At 44.6% G+C, this 14,193-nt stretch overlaps 1 protein-coding gene across 1 annotated transcript in view; it reads left to right on the forward strand.

Annotated features, from left to right (window-relative positions):
- LOC115100985 (acetyl-CoA carboxylase 2-like) overlaps window positions 1-14,193 on the forward strand; it is a 982,255-nt gene that overhangs the window by 656,245 nt on the left and 311,817 nt on the right. The window contains 1 exon segment of the mRNA XM_029620121.1: window positions 8,637-8,840. Coding sequence (XP_029475981.1) covers window positions 8,637-8,840 — 204 coding nt within the window.

A 14,193-nucleotide genomic window follows, 5' to 3' on the forward strand; every position in this document is an offset into this window, starting at 1 on the left:
AGAAATAGGCACATAGACTAAGGTAAGTAAATGTAGGATATCTTACATTCTAACAGGTGCCAATAAAGTTTGGTTACAATTTCATAAATAAAATCATTATTTGAGTAATGTTGGTCAAATCCAGGTATATTGTTGAGTTACTATCGCTTTGAAATATTACTTCTTAAATGTAGGATTGAGTAAATTCATTCTCATCTGCATTACCCTGTACTTTCATTCTCTAACCTCCACACTCTTTAGTGCAGGCTTTTTTAAAGAGCCATGTTTTTAGATTTTTCTTAAAAGTTTTGAGATTATTCTGTAATCTGAGTTCGGGGGGCATCGTGTTCCATAGTATGGGCCCAGCCAATGATAAAGCCCTTTCTCTCACTTGGGTTAATTTTGCTGACTTTACTGAAGGGATTGTTAGTAGTGCTTTGTTTGCTGAGCGGAGGTTTCTTTGTGGAACGTGTACTCGTAAGGCTGTGTTTAGCCAGTCTGCTTCTTTATCATATATTAGTTTGTGTATGGTGCATAAGGCTTTGTATTTTATCCTGTATTCGATGGGTAACCAATGTAAGTCTGCTAGAGTTTCAGTTATATGGTCCCTCCTCTTTTTTCCCGTTAGTATTCTGGCTGCAGTATTTTGAAGTATCTGGAGTGGTCTTATCGATGTGCTTGGGAGTCCTAGTAAGAATGCGTTGCAGTAGTCAGTGCTAGAAAAGATAAGTGTTTGCAATACTGTTCTGAAGTGGGCAGGTGTGAGTAATGGTTTCAATCTTCTGAGGACCATAAGTTTTGCGTAGCCTTCTCTTACTTTTATAGATATGTGTTGCTTCAGGTTGATTTCTGGGTCCATTATTACTCCCAGATTCCTTACTTTTTCGGCTAGCTCAATTTTTTGGTTATTTCTTAGGGTTATCAGTGTTTGAATGATTTTAGTATGTTTTCTCTCAAGGTGAAGGAATTCAGTTTTGTCAGTGTTGATAACCAGTTCCATCTGGTTTAGTAGTTGTTTAATTATGTCTAGGTACATGTTAGCTAGACTTAATGTTTTTTCAATTGTGTCGTCTATTGGTAGAATTAATTGAATGTCGTCTGCGTAAATGTAATGTATTATCCCTAGGCCTGCCAGCAGATGACATAAGGGTAGCATATATATGTTAAAGAGGGTAGCAGTCAGCGCTGAACTCTGAGGTACTCCTGTTTCAAGTTTAAATTTTTCTGATAATGTGTTTTTTATCTGGACTTGAAAGAACCTGTTGTTTAGGTAGGATCTGAACCAGTTTATTGTTTTGTCACATAATCCAATTTCTTCAAGTCTTTTTAGTAGTATTTTGTGGTTTACTGTATCAAAGGCTGCAGATAAGTCGAGCATTATAAGGATGTAATGTTTACTGTTATCAAAACCTCTTAGTATGTTGTCTGTTAGTGAGAGAAGTAATGTCTCAGTGCTGTAGTGTTTTCGGAAGCCGTGTTGTGAAGGGTACAGTATGTTATTATTGTCTAGATGTTCAGCTAGCTGTTTCTGTACTGTTTAGGAGCTCTGAAGAGATTCCTGACAGGAATTTTCCTCACGGAGTTAATTAAAATTAGATTGCCCCACAGGGGTCCCTCCTCTAACTTTTCTCAGGCCTCAGTACTCCGGTAAGTTTTTCACTGTTTTTTGTCGATTACTGTCGAGTTTGGCCCTCGCGGCCTACCGGCCGTCGACCGTACCGTGGCTCGATTTTTCTATGTCCATGGCGTCGGGGTTTCGTCGGTGCCCGGACTGCACTCGCACCATGTCTATCACAGACCCTCATGGAGTCTGTGTAATGTGTTTAGGCCGTGAGCATGATGGTCCTGACTTGCACCAAATGTGCCCTCATGACACCAAAAGGTCCCAAAGCTAGAATGGAGAAGATGGGACTCACACCCCGATGCCGTCCATTGCATCGACGTCATTGTAACCGGCACCGTCTAAGTCGCACCAACATCGACAACCGTCCGGTGACCGCCGGCCATCGACGTCTTCACGGCCATCGACTCCCGTTTCTCCCCCTCAAGATCGAGGGTATCGTAGGGAGAAACATCGCCATCGGCATCGTAAGTCTCAGACTGTCGAGGGAGCGAAATCATTGACCGAGCCACCGTCTGAGCCACCATCGAAGAAGCCCCGTCCAGGAACGGCACCGACCACTCCTGCGACCGGGACATTGAGGCCACCCTCACCCGATCGGGGTTTGGGAGTCGCAATTCCGCCTGTAAAGGTGGTCCCTCTGACTGTGCCTCAGCCTCCCTGTTCCGTCACGGAGCCGGGGCTGATTGCCCCAGGTCTCCGGGAAGAACTGGACCGGCTGGTCCAGGAGGACATCGACAAGGCAATGCAACGACTCCAGGTTCCTCCGGCACCGAGAATGGAACCGGTCACCGACCCGATTCCAGCAGTGCTGGCACCACTGCTATCCCGGATGGAAGCGCTCATGACCGGCCTTCCACCGGTGATTCCCGGGTCTCCGAAGGCTCCGGTGCGCTCCCCGATGACAGCTTCATCGGGAGGAGAAACACCGTTCCGCATTCCTCCTTCGGGGGTACTGCCTCAGCCATCGATGCCATGTCGTCCCTCGCCACCAATTCATTCATTCTTTCATTAATTTTGTGAAGGAAATGTCGGAATTGGTCCCTTTTCAGCTTCAGTCGGAACAATAAGATAGGCACCAGATGATGGAGCTTCTCCAGTTCCTGGATGCCCCTATAGTGATCACTTCTATTCCCATTCATCAAGTTAAGAACATAAGAACATAAGAAAATGCCATACTGGGTCAGACCAAGGGTCCATCAAGCCCAGCATCCTGTTTCCAACAGTGGCCAATCCAGGCCATAAGAACCTGGCAAGTACCCAAAAACTAAGTCTATTCCATGTAACCATTGCTAATGGCAGTGGCTATTCTCTAAGTGAACTTAATAGCAGGTAATGGACTTCTCCTCCAAGAACTTATCCAATCCTTTTTTAAACACAGCTATACTAACTGCACGTACCACATTCTCTGGCAACAAATTCCAGAGTTTAATTGTGCGTTGAGTAAAAAAGAACTTTCTCCGATTAGTTTTAAATGTGCCCCATGCTAACTTCATGGAGTGCCCCTAGTCTTTCTACTATCTGAAAGAGTAAAATAACCGATTCACATCTACCCGTTCTAGACCTCTCATGATTTTAAACACCTCTATCATATCCCCCCTCAGTCGTCTCTTCTCCAAGCTGAAAGGTCCTAACCTCTTTAGTCTTTCCTCATAGGGGAGTTGTTCCATTCCCCTTATCATTTTGGTAGCCCTTCTCTGTACCTTCTCCATCGCAATTATATCTTTTTGAGATGCGGCGACCAGAATTGTACACAGTATTCAAGGTGCGGTCTCACCATGGAGCGATACAGAGGCATTATGACATTTTCCGTTTTATTCATCATTCCTTTTCTAATAATTCCCAACATTCTGTTTGCTTTTTTGACTGCCGCAGCACACTGCACCGACGATTTCAATGTGTTATCCACTATGACACCTAGATCTCTCTTGGGTTGTAGCACCTAATATGGAACCCAACATTGTGTAATTATGGCATGGGTTATTTTTCTCTATATGCATCACCTTGCACTTATCCACATTAAATTTCATCTGCCATTTGGATGCCCAATTTTCCAGTCTCACAAGGTCTTCCTGCAATTTATCACAATCTGCTTGTGATTTAAACTACTCTGAACAATTTGTGTCATCTGCAAATTTGATTATCTCACTCGTCGTATTTCTTTCCAGATCATTTATAAATATATTGAACAGTAAGGGTCCCAATACAGATCCCTGAGGCACTCCATTGTCCACTCCCTTCCACTAAGAAAATTGTCCATTTAATCCTACTCTCTGTTTCCTGTCTTTTAGCCAGTTTGCAATCCACGAAAGGACATCGCCACCTATCCCATGACTTTTTAATTTTCCTAGAAGCCTCTCATGAGGAACTTTGTCAAACGCCTTCTGAAAATCCAAGTATACTACATCTACCGGTTCACCTTTATCCACGTGTTTATTAACTCCTTCAAAAACATGAAGCAGATTTGTGAGGCAAGACTTGCCCTGGGTAAAGCCATGCTGACTTTGTTCCATTAAACCATGTCTTTCTATATGTTCTGTGATTTTGATGTTTAGAACACTTTCCACTATTTTTCCTGGCACTGAAGTCAGGCTAACCGGTCTGTAGTTTCCTGGATCGCCCCTGGAGCCCTTTTTAAATATTGGGGTTACATTTGCTATCCTCCAGTCTTCAGGTACAATGGATGATTTTAATGATAGGTTACAAATTTTTACTAATAGATCTGAAATTTCATTTTTTAGTTCCTTCAGAACTCTGGGGTGTATACCATCCGGTCCAGGTGATTTACTACTCTTCAGTTTGTCAATCAGGCCTTCCACATCTTCTAGGTTCACTGTGATTTGATTCAGTCCATCTGAATCATTACCCATGAAAACCTTCTCCAGTACGGGTACCTCCTCAACATCCTCTTCAGTAAACACCGAAGCAAAGAAATCATTTAATCTTTCCGCGATGGCCTTATCTTCTCTAAGTGCCCCTTTAACCCCTTGATCATCTAACGGTCCAACTGACTCCCTCACAGGCTTTCTGCTTCGGATATATTTGAAAAAGTTTTTACTTTGAGTTTTTGCCTCTCCAGCCAACTTCTTTTCAAATTCTCTCGTAGCCTGTCTTATCAATGTCTTACATTTAACTTGCCAACGTTTATGCTTTATCCTATTTTCTTCTGTTGGATCCTTCTTCCAATTTTTGAATGAAGATCTTTTGGCTAAAATAGCTTCTTTCACCTCCCCTTTTAACCATGCCTGTAATCGTTTTGCCTTCTTTCCACCTTTCTTAATGTGTGGAATACATCTAGACTGTGCTTCTAGAATGGTATTTTTTAACAATGACCACGCCTCTTGGACATTTTTTACTTTTATGGCTGCTCCTTTCAGTTTTTTTCTAACAATTTTTCTCATTTTATCAAAGTTTCCCTTTTGAAAGTTTAGCACGAGAGCCTTGGATTTGCACACTGTTCCTCTTCCAGTCATTAAATCAAATTTGATCATATTATGATCACTATTGCCAAGCGGCCCCACCACCATTACCTCTCTCACCAAGTCCTGTGCTCCACTGAGAATTAGATCTAAAATTGCTCCCTCTCTCATTGGTTCCTGAACCAATTGTTCCATAAAGCTATCATTTATTCCATCCAGGAACGTTATCTCTCTAGCGTGTCCCGATGATACATTTACCCAGTCAATATTGGGGTAATTGAAGACTATAAATAGAAAACGTGGTGCAGAAAAATTTATCAATTTATAATGCTGTATGTAACAATACTTATGTATGCTAAGTTATGGAATTAGGGACCATCATACCACCCACTGTGCTCACAAGTTAAAACTTGTATCTTCCGCACTTCATTGGGTCACTTTTAATCATTGGTCCAAAATGAGCTAGCATCCAAAAGTTCAATTTCAATTTTTGTATTTTTATATTATATATTAAAAGTATAGACTTCCCTTCCGTAGCTGTCGGGGTCAATCGTCCGACGCGCGTATTTCTCCACATTGCTGCTTCAGAGACATGAATTTTGACTCTCCTGATCCAGCACGCCCCTTACGTTTCATTAACGGGGATATGAACCGGTCTTCAACGCTGTAAATTCGTTCAAACAACTTAAATGATGCTGTAGGTCCATTAAAGTTTCGGACCCGACGCCATTTCTCAGCTCCAGGTTTTAGCAATTTCTTATGTTCTTATGTCCCGTCGGTGACTACGATGCCTCGGGGAATTCTCTGCCATCTGAACCCATGCCAGGGCCCTCCGGAATTGCTCGACCAAGAATCCAGATATCACCATCGATGCCTTTTTGTTCCTCATACTTCTCCTCCATGACGTCCTGCATCGGTTAGTTGGGATGACAGAGACACTGACACTTCTTCAGAGGACATCTTGTCTGAGCCGTCCCCACCTGAAGACAGGAAAAAGTCACCCCCAGAGGACCTCTCTTTTACCAACTTTATAAAAGAGATGGCTGATTCTATTCCCTTTCAACTAGTATCAGAAGAAGATACCAGGCAGAAGACCTTAGATGTTCTGCAGTTTGTGGACCCTCCTATGGAGGTATTAGCAATCCCGGTGCATGAAGTCCTGGTGGACCTGCAACACAGATTGTGGGAACACCCATGTTTAGTACCAACGGTGAACAAAGAATGGATACCACCTATCTGGTGCAACACATCCCTGGTTATCAGAGGGCCCAACTCCCACACCAGTCTGTGGTGGTTGAATTCGCCCAGAAAAAGTCAAAGCGGATACTCCCCCATTCATCGACTCCTCCTGGCAAAGAAAAAAAGTTCTTAGACACTCTAGGAAGAAAGGTTTTCCAAGGTTCAATGCTGGTCTCCAGGATAGCGTCATATCAATTGTATATGACTCCGTATCAACGTAACCTCTGGAAACAAACCGTCCAGGGACGGTTTGGCCCTTGAGAGGGCTCGGCTGTTGAATCAGGGGTATTCTGGTTCAGTGGTGGAAACTCTCTTGCTTGTGAGAAAGTTTTCCATCTCTTTGGCCTATATCCGGGTCTGGCGGGTCTTTGAACATTGGTATCAGAACTAATCTGGTCTTCCCACTTCACCATCTATTCTTTGATCATGGAGTTTTTGCAGGATGGTCTAAGTAAAACATGCTCAAGGTGCAGGTGGCTGCTATAGCATGTTACCAGGTATGCATTCAGGGGAGGCCCCTTTCTTCACATACAGAAGTGTCTAGATTTCTGAGGGGTGTGAAGCACATTAGACAACCCTCCCCTCTTTTGCATTTCCCAGTGCCTTTGTGGGATCTGAATCTGGTTCTCTCCTTTTTGGCGGGTCCTTTTGTCCTATGCAGGGCATATCCTTGTGATTATTGATCCTGAAGATGGTGTTTCTGGTTGTTATTTGTTCAACGAGGCAGAATTCGGAATTGTGTAGAGAACCCTTTTTGGTTATCACGCCGAATAGAGTCCAGTTAAGGACCGTACCTGCCTTTCTTCCGAAGGTGGTTTCAGATTTCCATTTGAATCAGTCTGTTTTTCTACCATCCTTGAATAGGGATTTGGATGGACAAGAATTCAGGAAATTGAGGCCTTTGGATGTATGGCAGCATTTTTTACATTATCTGGAGGTTACCAATGTCTTTCGTAAGATAGATTGGCTCTTTCTCCTTCACCGTGGAGTGAAGAAGGGGAAGGCGGCCTCTCGTGCCACAGTGGCTTGCTGGATTAAGGAGGTGGTGACAACGGCATATGTGGATGCTGGGAAATCTCTTCCAAAGCAAATAAGAGCGCATTTGACTCGGGTGAGGGCAATTTCCTGGGGCAGAATCGTCTGCTTCTCCAGCGGAGATCTGTAGAGCGGTGACGTGGTCTTCCTTGCTTAAATTTGCCAGATACTTTCTGTAGATCTGGCTGTGTGGAAGGATTTTTCCTTTGCTAGGGCAGTGCTGCTTGGGCCTCAGGCAGCTTCCCGCCCTTCTGGGGAATAGCTTTGGTATATCCTGCTGGTGTGGACTGGCTTGCCCGGATGAAGAGAAAAGTGAAATTACATCTTACCTGATAATTTCCTTTCCTTGAAATAGAGAAAGCCAATCCACCATCCTGCCCTGGGCTTCCTTGAGGTGGTCCACATTCTTCTGTTGTGTGAGATCCTTATTAAGTTATATATTATGGCAAGGATCTCAGATGTGCATGGAATGGCGCTGTACCTTGTTAAGTGAGTTTTGTTTTGTGATACTCGTTTTACAGTTTCCTATGTGACTGTTTGCAGAGCTGAGTCCAGTGTTTCCATTATGCTTAAAAACATATTTAATTATTATATAATGGAAGAACGTTCTGTTTGAATAAAATTATTGGAGGAAGCAATAACATTTAGATGGTTTAGTGTCCACAGTTGGCTTTTGAAGAAAAAAATACTGGCTGGCTGATGTCTGAGCTATGTGAGAGGGATGTTTGCGAGTCGTCGTTTTCAGTCTCCATCTGCTGGTCGGCGTGTACAACTCACTGGTGTGTTCTGGCTTGCCCTACTTTGAGTAAAGGAAATTATCAGGTAAGAAGTATTTTTACCATATACATTTAAATATGCTGCAGAGGCATATCAGACAAGAATAGCTGAAAGAGAGTTGCAAGCCTGTCAGTGCATTTGTACATGAGTCAGGAATTTGAACATGGTTATGGTATTTAACAGGGAGCCATCATGGGAGTAACATGAGCAATGTGTAAGGAAGAGTATGCAGTAGAAGAGTGGTTTTCATCCCCATCCTCAGGACATAGACAGCCAGTCAGATTTTCAGGATATCCACAATGAATATGCAGGAGAGGGATTTGCATACAATGGAGGCAGTTCAAACAAATCTATCTCATGCATAATCATTGTGGATATCCTGAAAACCTAATTGGCTGGGTATATCCATAGGACTGGATTGAGAACCACAGCAGTAGAATAATTCCTTTTTCAAATGAATGTGTTTCTGAATCCATTTTAAAGTGGACGTGCCTGAGCTGTTCAGCTTAATTTTATATGTGTTTGTATGTAAAATATATATATAATATATGTTTTGTGTCTGGCAGATTGAAGAGTCTGTCCGTTCCATGGTGTTGAGGTATGGAAGCAGGCTATGGAAACTCCGGGTCCTGCAAGCCGAAGTGAAGATCAATATCCGCATAACACCCACTGGGAAAGCCATTCCAATTCGCCTCTTCTTGACCAGCGAGTCTGGCTACTACCTGGACATTAGCCTCTACAAGGAAGTAAATGAGCCCACGACAGGCCATGTGCGTAATCTCTGGACTTTGGGTTTTATTTGGGGTTTTTAATTTATTTTTTTATTTATCAAAATATTTTTACAATACATTCAGAGTACTTGTATTGAGCAATAACACTGATGTTGGCAAAATGCTAAATGGGAAAAAAAGAGAAAAATTCCCAAATATTCAGTGAATCAAGTCCCCTAAAAGGGGAAAAACAACGGAACATCTAAATAATGCTAAAGGAAAAACTACCTATACAAGAAGTTAATTACTGGCTCTAAATTGCTATGATCCCTTAACTTGCATGTCTAATATACCTAACCAGATATTTAACCAAAAGAAATATCTCCAGATGGTCAGGATCATTGAAAAATAGATTTGTCTTGATAAACAATAGGACTTTGGGTTTGTTAGTGTTTAGCAGTATTAAATCAGAAGTGGCAACAGCATGTAAGCCTCAAATTTCATGATATTGCTCTTCATTGTTGCCATTGGTGTACCCAAGGCTGTACAGAAACAAGGCATTACTAATAGTACAACTCACTGAAAGTGTTGGGAAGGGAGCAGAGCAGAACTTTGTTTTACGTTACCTTTCTCTCAATGATTTTAAAATGTTATTGCATTCCATTATCTTTTTCTAAAGCAGGTTTAGTGAGATATTGAAAAGAGAAAAAATCTTTTAATCTATAGAACTTTATGAAAAGAACTCACAAGAGGAAAAGTGTTTGTAAAGGAGAGGATTGTTGGGATTTTTTAAGGATTAATTAACCTTTATCAGAGGACAAGCAGGATGGTAGTCCTCATACATGGGTGACATCATCAGATGGAGTCCCAACCAGAAAACTTATGTCAAAGTTTCTAGAACTTTGACTTGGCGCACTGAGCATGCTTCGACGTGGGGTCCTTCTCCATTCTGTCTTTGGCTGTTTTTTGGCCTTTTGGAAAACTTTTCTCTCATTTTTCATGGTTTTTCCTTGCTGTTTGCGATGCTTTCTTATAGTGCTCCTAGTCAGAGTTTTCAGTGCTTCTGGTAAGTTTCCTTTCGCGGTTGATTCCCCTGCGGGAACGGTGCTTCAATGCCCGCCTCAATATATTTTGATTTTGCGGCCCTTTTGTTTTGTCCTATTATGGCCACGTCTGGTTTTTGGCAATGCTCCAGGTGCACGAGGACCATGTCCATTACAGACTGTCACGAGATATGTGTCCTCTGCTAGGAGCATCGCATGATGTCCGAGGTTGCTGCTTATGCGCACAGATGATGCCAAAGGGACGTCTATTTCAGCTCAACAAGATGGAAGAGCTCTTCGGACCGAAGAAAAGAGCAATTGGCATTGATGGCATCAGCAACAATGGACCTTGGAGCCGAGCTGATGGACACTGCGCCATCAAGATCAGCAGGACTGTCAGTTTTATTGGTGCCACCGGTGGATAGGGGTGCCGGAAACCGACCACCATCCGTCTCCTCCAGGCCGAGTATGTTGAGTTGATCAGCACCAGGGATGGACTGTTCCAAACATCAAGGAAGGCTGATGAAGCATTTACGCCAGTCCCCATCGATGCTCAGTGCCAGGCACAGGGATAAACCGGCTCATGCTGTGATGCCCCCAAAGCAACCCCGCGTTGAGGAGTGCCATTCCTCTGTTGGTGCCAGGGGTCCGCAACGGTCTCCATCAGTCTTGATATTAGTAACTGATTAGCCTCACGAGTCCGAAGAAAATCTGGGCCCCCCTCCTTCCTCCCAGTCGGTGTTGGCATTGGCAACGTTCTAGGAGGATTTGGAGCACTGAGTCCAGCTGGTGGTGGAACAGGCACTGCAGAGCATCAGTCCTGTGGCACCGACGTTACCAGAGCCAGTATTGTCAGTCCTGGAACCACTGCTGGGGAAGCTCAGCGTGCTCATGGGTGCATTACCAACCCAGCTGCGTCGGATCCTGGGAAGGCATCGGTACCTGGCGGGGCACTGATGCCTCCCCCTACTGATATGGTGATCGTTGCCAGTTCCTCCAAGGAGGAAGCTCCACCTAGGCTGACAGAGTCACTGAGGCCTGTAGCCCCACATCCAGCTTTTCCAGTGCCCGCACCCTGGATGAAGGTCAAGCACCTAGGGTCATATCCCCTGTGTCTTACAGTGAGGATAAGTGGGGGGGTCCTATGACCCTTGAGGGAGGATACCTCAGAGTTCTCCCCTCAGACCCTTTTCCTCCAGAAGAATGGAGGAAATCCCTGCCTGAGGACTTAATCTTTGCAAGGTTTGTGAAGGCGATGGCGGAAGCCATCCCATTTCAGTTGCTGATGGAGGAAGATGCCAGGCACAAAATGCTTGAAATCCTCCAGTTCAAGGAGCCTCCTAAGAAGATTGTGGTGGTCCCGGTACACGAGATCCTTAAGGAGCTGCTGCTGAGGATATGGAACACCCTCTCACAGTGCCTTCTGTGAATAAGAAGGCTGACGAGGTTTACCTCATCCAGAAGGCTCCCGGATTCAATAAGTGGCAGCTGCCCCACCATTCGGTGGTAGTCAAATTCGCTATCAAGAGAGCCAAGCAGTCTCAGACAAATTCCTCAGCACCACCAGGGAAGGACCACAGACTGGACGCTCTTGGGAGGAAAGCCTTTCAAGGAGCCATGCTTATTGCCCACATTGCTTCCTACCAGTTGTCATGGGAAATCTGGAAGCAGGTGCAGGAGGTGGCTGAGCAGCTGCCTCTACAGCAACAGGACACCCTCATGTCACTAGTGCATAAGGGTCTGGAGTGCGGAAAACACGAGGTCTGAGCGACCTACGATGTTTTTGAGATGGCATTGAGGGTCTCTACAGCAGGAATCGGCACCCACAGAATGGCATGGCTGCGGGCCTCTGATCTCTAACCAGAGGTACAAGAACAACTCGCTGACATGCTATGTAATGAGGAGAATCTCTTTGGAATAGGGTGAGGGACGCAGTGGAGCAGCTCTCTGGGACCACCATGAAAACCTCCAACAACTCTCCACCAGCACTCTACCTGTTCTCCTCTTCTAGGAGGCCAGTGAGAATGGGACAGAGGAAGTCTTTCTTTTGCCAGAGGAAGTGCTATCCCCTGCTCCCTTGCCCCCGTCAACACCATCAGGGCTCCAGTGGCCATCCCAGGCAGCAGAGAGACCCCAAGCCCCAGCCGGTGTCTGATAACTCCAGGGACTAGGTTTTGACTGGGTTATAGGGAGCGTCCGCCTGTCAACCCTATCCTGGACGGTGGACCCTCCGATCAGGGGCAGACTGTGGTTCTTTGCGAACAAGTGGCCCAGTATAACCTCGGACCAGTAGGTTTTGCCCATTCTTTGTCAAGGGTATCAGTTGAATCTATTGGGTGTCCTGCCATATTGTCCTTCAAGCCCATTTTGGGGGCCGGTAGCGCAACAGAAGGTACTGTTAGCGGAGCTCTTCTCCCTCTTAACAACCAGAGTGGTTGAGCCTGTTCCACCAGGACAAAGAGGGCAGTGATTCTACTCCAGTTACTTCCTGATTCCAAAGAGAACAGGAGGACTGCGCCCCCATCCTAGACCTAAAGGCCTTGAACAAATTTCTAAAAAAAGAAAAGTTCAAGATGATTTCCTTGGGCACCTTGATCCCCCTTTTGCAGAAAAGGGACTGGCTATGCTCCCTTGATCTAAAGGATGCATATTCTGTCATCGAGATCTTCCCCAGTCACAAGAAGCATCTGTGATTTGTGGTGAGAAAACAGCACTTCCAGTACCAGGTGTTGTCCCACGAGTTTTCACAAAATGCCTGGCCGTGGTGGCGAAGCACCCCCACATGCTAGGGGGATGCATGTTTTCCCCTATCTGGATGATTGGCTGGTCAAAAGCATATCTCAGGCAGGGACTATCAGGTCCATGTGCTTGACCATCCAGATGTTGAAGTTGCTAGGGTTTGTCAACAACTACCCGAAGTCCCACCTTAGCCCATCACCTCAATTGGACTTCATAGGAGCCCTGCTAGACCTGGCTCAGACCAAGACCTTCCTGCCCCTTCAAAGGGCCATCACTTTGATGACCATCATGGCAGCAATTCAGCAGAGTCAGCAGGTGTCAGCCTGCCACATGTTGAGGCTGTTGGGCAGCATGGCTGCAACCATCCATGTCACTCCCTTGGCACGATTACACATGCTCAGAGCACAATGGACCCTGAGGTAGTAGGGTGTTAGGCCACACAGAACCTCCAGGATGGCATCCGAGTCACCCTGCTCTCCAGGACTCGTTCTGGTGGTGGATACTTTCACATCTGGAACAGGGGATCTCTTTTCAAAGTTCTCCTACCCCAATTGTCCTAATCACAGATACATCCACCCTGGGCTGGGGGAAGCTCATGTAGATAGGCTCAGTACCCAGGGGCTCTAGTCTGCCCAGGAAAGATTAAATGATTTTTTTGCTTCAGTGTTTACTGAAGAGGATATTGGGGAGATACCCGTATCAGAGAAGGTTTTCATGGGTAATGATTCAAATGGACTGAACCAAATCACGGTGAACCTAGAAGATGTGGTAGGCCTGATAGACAAACTGAAGAGTAGTAAATCACCTGGACCGGATGGTATACACCCCAGAGTTCTGAAGGAACTAAAAAATGAAATTTCAGATCTATTAGTAAAAATTTGTAACCTATCATTAAAATCATCCATTGTACCTGAAGACTGGAGGGTGGCTAATGTAACCCCAGTATTTAAAAAGGGCTCCAGGGGCGATCCAGGAAACTATAGACCAGTTAGCCTGTCTTCAGTGCCAGGAAAAATAGTGGAAAGTGTTCTAAATATCAAAATCACAGAACATGTAGAAAGACATGATTTAATGGAACAAAGTATGGCTTTACCCAAGGCAAGTCTTGCCTCACAAATCTGCTTCACTTTTTTGAAGGAGTTAATAAACATGTGGATAAAGGTGAACCGGTAGATGTAGTATACTTGGATTGTCAGAAGGCGTTTGACAAAGTTCCTCATGAGAGGCTTCTAGGAAAAGTAAAAAGTCAAGGGAATAGGTGGCGATGTCTTTTCGTGGATTACAAACTGGGTAGAAGACAGGAAACAGAGGGTAGGATTAAATGGACAATTTTCTCAGTGGAAGGGAGTGGGCAATGGAGTGCCTCAGGGATCTGTATTGGGACCTGTACCTTTCACTATATTTATAAATGATCTGGAAAGAAATACGACGAGTGAGATAATCAAATTTGCAGATGATACAAAATTGTTCAGAGTAGTTAAATCAGAAGTAGATTGTGATAAATTGCAGGAAGACCTTCTGAGTCTGGAAAATTGGGCATCCAAATGGCAGATGAAATTTAATGTGGATAAATGCAAGGTGATGCATATAGGGAAAAATAACCCATGCTATAGTTACACAATGTTGGGTTC

The sequence above is a fragment of the Rhinatrema bivittatum genome, chromosome 11, assembly GCF_901001135.1.
Source record: "Rhinatrema bivittatum chromosome 11, aRhiBiv1.1, whole genome shotgun sequence".
NCBI classification, from domain to species: Eukaryota; Metazoa; Chordata; class Amphibia; order Gymnophiona; family Rhinatrematidae; genus Rhinatrema; species Rhinatrema bivittatum.